Source organism: Peromyscus leucopus, chromosome 1 (assembly GCF_004664715.2).
Source record: "Peromyscus leucopus breed LL Stock chromosome 1, UCI_PerLeu_2.1, whole genome shotgun sequence".
Classification (NCBI taxonomy): Eukaryota; Metazoa; Chordata; class Mammalia; order Rodentia; family Cricetidae; genus Peromyscus; species Peromyscus leucopus.
The window spans coordinates 77,251,836-77,260,568 of NC_051063.1; the positions used below are offsets into that span (position 1 = coordinate 77,251,836).

The 8,733-nt window shown below is 53.5% G+C and overlaps 1 protein-coding gene across 1 annotated transcript; it reads left to right on the forward strand.

The window, feature by feature from the left end:
- Positions 1-5,924: 5,924 nt before the first annotated feature.
- Znf768 (zinc finger protein 768) lies at positions 5,925-8,521 on the forward strand. The gene is made up of 2 exons (XM_028885569.2): positions 5,925-6,148; positions 6,429-8,521. The coding sequence occupies exons 1-2, from the start codon at positions 6,061-6,063 to the stop codon at positions 8,024-8,026; spliced, it is 1,686 nt and encodes a 561-aa protein (XP_028741402.1). The 5' UTR covers positions 5,925-6,060; the 3' UTR covers positions 8,027-8,521.
- The last annotated feature ends 212 nt before the right edge of the window (positions 8,522-8,733 follow it).

The window sequence follows — 8,733 nt, forward strand, 5'->3', positions numbered from 1 at the left end:
ACAGCTGCAGCCCTTCCTGGTTGCTCAGGGCTGCCCCATGGAAGTTCAGCTTGCTGCACCAGGTTTCCCTTTCAGACTCAAGCCAAAAGTGCCGCTGCCTTCAGCCTGTCAATTACAAGGTACCACATTTACTATTTAAAGATTTCAGCATGCTTTCAAGTTTGCAAGGCTTGCCCAGAGACCAGGAACTTGACCCAGATCCTCCACTTTCTGCTGTTACCCAACCTTCCATTATTCAGTCGGTCCTTTCTTGGGTCATGAGACCCTAGGCCAAGCCGTGCTCACTCTCATTACTTGGTGAATGCCTCCTCCAGAGGTAGAGCCCTCACTGTCTGTTACTACATGTTGATCTTAGCCAGGAGGAGGCTTTCCTCACAGCTTCACTGGCCTGGAGAGCAGAGGGTATGGGATTCCAATAGATTCCGGCCAAATTTCTTGTAATGTTTGCATATCTTTCTAGAAAGAGGATGCACAAAGGTGTTTATGGCCCAAGAAGCTGACCCCTCCTCTAGGCTATCCCTTGGAGTCAGTGGGTGAATGGTCTCATAAACTCTTTAGATCTCAAACTCACCAGTAGCTTGCAGAAAATACTCAATTGTTTTTAGATTACTTACATTTGGGGGGTGGGTTTCGAGATAGGTTTATTTACTTTTTTTCTTTTCTTGTGTCGGAAACTGAATTTTGGACCTTACACCAATTTAGCAAGCATTCTACCACTGGCTTCGTTCTCAGCCTCTCTACATTACTGACAGTATCCAGGACAATGTAGCACTATGTAAACAGTTATTACACTCTGCTGTCTGGGGAATTCTGGCAAAGCAAAGCAAAGCTGTGCATGTTCAGCACAGACAGAAACTACCCCACCATCCCCAGTGCTAAGGATTAAACCCAGGACCCTGTGAGTACTAAGCTATCACTCTATTTCTGAGTTACACTCTCAACCCTTAAAATACTTTTTATCTGTGTGGTTGAATCAGTGGGTTCCAAACCCACAGATAAGGGACAGCAGTACTTTTGGAGTAAGGCCTCCTTGCTGTAGCTCCTTTTTAAATGTGGCATGTCTTCTTTGCAGTGGAGACTTCTAGGCCATCAGCCATATCAAGATGACATCAACATTCTTTCCCAGCCACTGGATGTGAGAAACTCATAGACCTGGACAATGAGCAGAAGTCGCTGCTGATGCTCCAGATGAAGACCAGAAGGCTCCTGTCATCTGAACTCAGTGGCATAATATAAAAAATTCCCCACATAGCAGGGTGTCTTGACCCACGGTTAAGTGTGTGTGCTATTGAAGGACATTCCTTTCTAGATCAAGAACAGGAGAGAGGAGATGCAAATCTGCTAGGGAAATGCAGTGTGGATACCAACTTGAGTGTTCTCTACTTGGTTATGAAAAAGAAGGGGAGGAGGAGGGAGGGATGTAGCTCAGTTGGTGGACTGTTTGCCTGGTACTCATAAAGCCCATGGCATAAAATTCTGATGGTGTCACATACATATAGTCCCAGTACTCTGGAGTTGGGACAAGGGGCTTAGCAGTTCATAGAGCATTCAAGGCCCATCTAGGTAAGAGACCATAAAAAATAACAAAATAAAAAAAATAAAAATAAATAAAAAGACAGACAGATCACTACTATATCTGGACATCTGAGACCCAAAGGACTTAGTAGAATCTTCACATTTGTTGGGTGTGGGAAACCTTTAATCTCAACATACAGGAAGCTGAGTTGAAGGACAGCCTGATCTATGGAGTGAGTTCCAGGCCAGCCAGGACTACATAGTGAGACTCTGTCTAAAAAATTTTAAAAAAAATCTGTGAACTTAAATTTTCTCTAGAGAGAATGTCTGCCAAAGAACAGACCTTAAAAACAAATACCCAACTGGAGATAACTTCTTCCACACCACTTCCTACACTCTTTCTTTCCTTTCTCCTTCTCCTCCTTCTCCTCCTCCTTCTGAGACAAAGTTTCCTATGTGACCCTGGCTGTCCTGGATCTCTCTCTGTAGACCAGGCTGTCCTCGAACTCACTGAGATCCACCTGACTCTGCTTCCCCAGTGCTGGGATTAAAGGCGTGTGCCACCATTGCCTGACTCCTCCTCTTTCAAAGCTGGGGATTGAACCCAGGGCCTTGGTCATGCTAAGGAAGCATCTACCACTGAACTACGTTCCTGCCCTACCCTTTCCCTGTTAAGCCAGTCTCTAGGCATGGACGTTTATCCCAGGTAAAGTCTGAGAGCCCCACTCTTCTCAATAGGAGGTCAGTTCTGTTGAGAATGCAGCCTGTGGTAGAAGTGGTGGAACACGTTTAGAGGTGACTGGAGATGGTGGGAGGCCTAGGTTCAATCCCTAGCACCACAAAGAACTAAATAAACCTGCAAGACATGTGAAGACAAGAATGTCATTTTCAGGGCTGGAGAGATGGCATTGACTGCTCTTCCAGCGGGCAGAGGTTCTATTCCCAGCACCTGCATGGCAGCTCACAACTGTCTGTTATTCCAGTCCCAGGACCTCCAAGGGCACTAGGCACACATGTGGCACACAGACATGCATGCAGAGAAAAGATCCACACATATGAAATAACTTTGAAGTACCATTGCATTTTAGTCTTGTCAAGGGTAACGATTCCAAGATGTCTCCCAAATGTGTCAGGTGAGAGAATAATTTACACAAAGACTCCTCTTCCTTTTGTTCTTCTCAAAGGGCTCTGTGTCATGGCCTTTTCCTGAGAGCCTGGAGTCATGCTGGTTTATAACAGGCCTCTAGCCCCTGACATATGTCTTTAGAGGGCTTCTCCTTTGAGTGTAGAAAGGCAGTTTCATGCAGAAGTCTCCCACATAGAGAACCTCTTTCTAGCAGGGACCCTGCAGTGTTGCCCAAGTTGGTTGGACCAAAAGTTCACGTTGGCTGCCCTAGGCTGCTGCAGAGGGATGACACCTTGGGCAGGGTGCTTGCTGGACTCAGGATATGCACAGGACCCTTCTTCACCTCGATGACCTTCCCCACCCCAAGTTTTTTCTTTTTTTTTTTCATCTTAGATTAGTTGCTGTGGGTTGTAGTCCTCATGGAGAAATCTTTACTGCCTGCATAGAGACTCACTGCTGTGGGTTTATGGCACGTGGAATTTGGTTCCTTGTTGAGTGTCCTTTGTATACATAGATGCCAGTCCAGGGGCAGACTGGCCCCTCTTGGTACCAGGGAGGCTGGGAGGTGGAAATGTTGCTAGACAGTTGAAGATCTGGACCAGGAGGGCAAGTAGTAGACCGTATCAGAACATCAGCTAGGGGACTCTGTCTTATGCTTTGTAGGACACCATTGCTTGTCTGTGTGAATTTTCTGATGGTCAAGCAAGCTGGAGGTCAAACTGTATAAAGGCGTGTGTTTCTCACCCACGGGTGCCCCATGCCCAGCTCTAGTCGTCACCACGCACTCTGTAGCGTGCTCTATGTAGACGCTCCCTAGTGATGAATCACAGAGCAAAGGTTTCAGGGCAGAGCATTGCTATAGGCGAGAAGCATGGTGAAGCATAAGATCTTGTGATTACATCCACAAGCTTCTGATGATCTTTCTACAGTGTTTGCTCCCCCCCCCCCCCACAGGTTGGTCTGGAGCTTGGGCTCCTTCTGCCTCAGCCTGCCAATTGCTGGAATTTCGGTCCTTTGCCACCATGTCCCCATCCCTGGGATCTCTCTACTTGGCATTTGCCAAATGACTATTTCCATCTCTTTTTCAAGAGAAAGGAAAACACCATTTTTCCTTCCAGTTTCTTCCCCTGGTTTGTTTAGTTACACAAGAAAACATATAATCCATGGCTGCTGCATCATGTGAACAGGAGAATCTGGCTCATTAGCCGTCAAGAATGCTACTGAACTTGTTTTAGCAGAAGAGTAGAAAGTGATTAGATTGTATGTTATCATATCCCCAGGGTCACATTCTCCGGCATTCAAAGCTACACCTGGGCTGTTTTCTGGCTCCCTTCTGTATGAACTGAAGGTATGACTGCTCCGTAGTATCGTTAGGGGAAAGTTTTTTTTTATTGTAGATAGGAGAGAGAGAGAGAGAGAGAGAGAGAGAGAGAGAGAGAGAGAGAGAGAGAGAGAATAGCAGAGGCATCTGGAAGAGTGTCCAGAGCAGAGAGAGAAAGCAGACTGAACATGGTCAGGGCTGTCTGCAAGAGAGAGGAGAATAGCAGGGGGCAGAGAATAAACAGTGAGAAGCAGGAGCAGGAAGAGAGGTGGAGGGGGGAGGGGGAAGGAGAGAGAGAACAAACAGTGAGAATAGCGGGGGTTATAAGGAGAATGTGTAGCTGGGGGGGAGGAAGCCAGTGAACTGGATGGAATTTAGGGTACGGAGGTGATACTAGCATGGACTTTGAAATGTGTAACGGGTACTTGTGATACCAGTGCTTTGATATGCTTTTGATAGGTGCCACAGCTATGTCCCTGCCAGAGGTAAGGGACATGACTCCTTTTGGTAGAGAGGCACCAGCTTCACAAAGCCCCCGAGGAACGCCAGCTTTTATCTAACTGCCAGAAATCCTCCTATAATACATGTTGAGCTCATTTCTGGATATTTGGATCGTGTTTTGTGTTTGGGGTGCTGGAGTTTCCTTTGAACTCGATACCTTCCTTCCTTTACAAGCCTCCATGCGAGGCTTAGAAGTTGAATCCTTTCTATCGGATTCCCTTCGGGAAATCTTCAGTGTCACCCTCACCTCTGAACAATCCTTTCATGCTTCTGAGAAAACCGGGCTTTAAACTGAACTCATTATTTGGGAAGGTGAGAAATTAAACATCGTCCTGTGTTAGCATCTCTGGACTAGCCTCTCAGCACCGGTAAAACCCGAGGGCAGACGGAGTGTGGAGCAGGAAGGGGGTCTAGCCTGAGTCCTAGGCTTCCATTCTTCATAACAGAGGACAAATGGCGCGGGGGAAAGTTCTGAAAGCACAGACCCAGCTCGCGGGAAGACACCTGACACCTCCCTCTCTCATTCCCGCTGGCATTTCAGGCCGACAGGAGTCGGAAAGGCCTGAGCGCTCTCAGCTCAATTAGACCAGCAGCCCCGGTGACCGGCGGCCCTTATAAGGAGGTGGGAAGTGGCGGCAAGAATGCCAGCCGCAGCGGCCAATCGTCGGCGGAGTAGGCGGCGCCTCGCAGCGCGGAGGCGGGGCTGTCGCCCTGGCAACGAGCCCGCCGCGCGGAGGGGGAGGGTAGGCCGTGGGAGGAGGAGTGGGTGCGGGTGCCACTGCCGTAGTTTGGCTGGCTGGCGGGTTCTGGGCTTCGGGGCCTGGAGATGCGGTCAGACTGGCGGCCGTCCACATTCCCGGGCCAGCCCGAGTGAACCCCGAGGCCGAGAGGAGCTAGCCGCCTCCCCCGCTGGCGCTAGGAAGCGTCGCTCCTTCTCGCTGACCTTGGTCTCGCTTGTCCCCTCGCCCTTGGCCACCCTCAGTGACCGGCACATGGTCCGAGAGGTCTGCAGACAGGTCCTCTTACAGGCAGAGACTCGCGATGTAGCCACACAAACTGCTGTCGTCCTCCCCTCCGGCTCTGGGGCGTCGGGTCGCCCCCGCCCCAACGCCCGGGCGATCCAGTCCAGGGTTAATGCCAACGAGTTTCCACCTCCAGCCGCTCCTAGAGAGGCCGCGGCGCAAGCCAGCGGGGGAAACTGGCCAGGGACGGACACTTCCTGTGTGGGGGGAGGGGGCGGGAGAGCAGTGGCCCAGCCGGGGCTGGGGGCCAGGGCGAGGGGGTCTCGGGCCGGCGGTAGTGGCTGGGGACGGCCGGAGGCGTAGAGTAGCCCCTCGCCTCCGAGGCCACGGCGCGCGAGGGCCGGTGAGGGCCACAGGACAATCGGAGACCTTGGCAGGGGGCGGGGCCGCGGGCAGGGGCGGGGCCGGGGAGGCCCAGGGTCAAGACGTCCGGCCTTCGCGGCCCAAGCCAGGCCGCCGGGTCTCCTGGGCGGCTCTGAACCGGGGGGTGGCGAGGGCTCGGGGCTCCGGGCACTCGAACTGGGTCGCAGGATCGTCCGCTATCGCCACCGCCGCTGCACTGGGAGCTGGCAGGGATGGAGCGGGAGGCGTCGTCGTGGGGCCTCGAGCCCGGGGATGTGCACGGTCCTGACGACATGGGCAGCCCCGAAGGGTCTCTCAAAGGTGAGGGAAGGACCGCGCCTCCTAGGAGTGTGCCAGGAAGCCGGGCTGTGGCCTGTGGGAGGAAAATAAGGCCGGAAGCTCAGACACTTGGGAGTGGGGTTGGGGGTGGAGACTTGGGTGTCCCGGGTCTTTGGAGAGGAGGTGGGAAATTTCAGCACCTTGGTTTAGGGCCAGCGACCCCGCCTGGGGAGTGGGGGAGAGAAGTGTGTGGCAATCACTGGACCAGATGACCTTCCAGACCCCCCAGTCAATGTGGATTTTCTGTACTCTGATCCTGCAGGCAACACCAGTGAGAACGAAGGAGGGGAACTTTCTCAGCAAGAAGGCAATGGGAACTATGAAGTTGAAGAAATACCTTTTGGGCTTGAACCCCAAAGCCATGAGTTTGAGCCACAAAGCCCAGAGTTTGAATCCCAGAGCCCCAGGTTTGAGCCTGAAAGCCCAGGGTTTGAATCCCGAAGCCCTGGGTTTGGGCCCCCAAGCCCCGAGTTCGCACCCAGAAGTCCTGAATCAGATCCTCAGAGCCCCGAGTTTGAATCCCAGAGTCCTAGGTATGAGCCCCAAAGCCCTGGCTATGATCCCAAGAGTCCAGGCTATGAACCCAAAAGCCCTGGATACGGTTCGAAGAGCCCCGAATTTGAATCTCAAAGCCCCGGGTATGAATCCCAGAGTCCCGGGTATGCACCGCAGAACTCTGGAGATGAAGCTCGGAATCCTGAGTTCAAAACCCATAGCCCTGAATTTGAAACGCAAAGTTCCAAATTCCAGGAAGGTGCAGAGATGCTTCTGAACCCTGAGGAAAAGAATCCATTGAGCATCCCCTTGGGAGTTCACCCCCTGGACTCCTTTACTCAGGGGTTTGGGGAGCAGCCCACGGGAGCATTGCCTCTAGGGGCACCATTTGATATGCCTGCAGGGGCCCTGCTGGCCACACCCCAGTTTGAGATGCTCCAGAATCCCCTGAATCTGACAGGGACCCTTCGTGGTCCAGGCCGTAGGGGTGGCCGGGCCAGGGGTGGGCAAGGCCCTCGGCCTAACATCTGTGGCATCTGCGGGAAGAGCTTTGGGCGAGGCTCTACCCTGATCCAGCACCAGCGCATCCATACCGGCGAGAAGCCTTACAAATGTGAGGTGTGCAGCAAGGCCTTTTCCCAGAGCTCTGACCTCATCAAACACCAGCGCACCCACACCGGCGAGCGGCCCTACAAGTGTCCCAGGTGCGGCAAGGCCTTCGCCGATAGCTCCTACCTACTTCGCCACCAGCGCACCCACTCTGGCCAGAAGCCCTACAAGTGCCCACACTGTGGGAAGGCCTTTGGCGACAGCTCCTACCTCCTGCGACACCAGCGCACCCACAGCCACGAGCGGCCCTACAGCTGCCCCGAGTGTGGCAAGTGCTATAGCCAGAACTCGTCCCTGCGCAGCCACCAGAGGGTGCACACTGGGCAGCGACCTTTCAGCTGCGGCATCTGTGGCAAGAGCTTCTCCCAGCGGTCAGCACTTATCCCCCATGCCCGCAGCCACGCCCGTGAAAAGCCCTTCAAGTGCCCGGAGTGCGGCAAGCGCTTTGGCCAGAGCTCGGTTCTGGCCATCCATGCCCGCACCCATCTGCCAGGTCGCACGTACAGCTGCCCCGACTGTGGCAAGACCTTCAACCGCTCCTCCACACTCATCCAGCACCAGCGCTCCCACACAGGCGAGAGGCCGTACCGCTGCGCTGTGTGTGGCAAGGGCTTCTGTCGCTCCTCCACGCTGCTGCAGCACCATCGCGTGCACAGCGGGGAGCGACCCTATAAGTGTGATGACTGTGGAAAGGCCTTCTCGCAGAGCTCCGACCTCATCCGCCACCAGCGGACCCACGCAGCCGGCCGGCGCTGACCAGTCGAGGGTGGGGAGGTGATGGGCAGAAGAGAAGGAGTCAGGGAACTAGAGAAACAGCTTGAGAGAATAATGGAAAAAGCTGGAGGAGAATAGAAGGGTAGAATATTCTAGAAGGTGGGTCAGGGTGCAGGAAGTCACATGCCCTCGACAAGTGGGCTACGGAGAGGGGTTGGAGGGAGGCCCGACAGGCAACAGGAAGCACCAGGAGAGGTCCATGCTGCTTACCTCAACAGCAGCACCCTCCTTAGCTGGGAGGCCTGTCCTGGCAAAGTACTAGATGGGGAGGGGGGAGGGCAAGGGAGTGTCGGTTAGAGTAGGGTAGCTTAGACTGGTAGCTGCTGAGACCCCTGTGAAACCAGGAAGAGGGCAAAGGGTAGGTCGGTGGGGAGTGGGGCCCAAGGGTGGGGCCTGGACCTCTCAGAGCAAACCTACCTTGTCTTCCTCAGGCTTTGGAGCCGTTTGAGTTCAATAAAACTTTTATGTGGTAAGAGACCTGTCCCTGAGGTGTGTATGTGGCCGCTTCCCTGAGCAGTGGGAGACGCCAGTCAGAACTGCAGCTGTGGATCTTGCCTGGGAAATGCTTTTGTGCTCAGTGGTTCAGTGGACTCTCTGCACCCAGAGTTCAGGGCATGGTGTATTCGCCCATGGACCTGAAGTTCATGTCCCATGGTTTTGCATGCTGCACACATTCAAAGGGACTGATG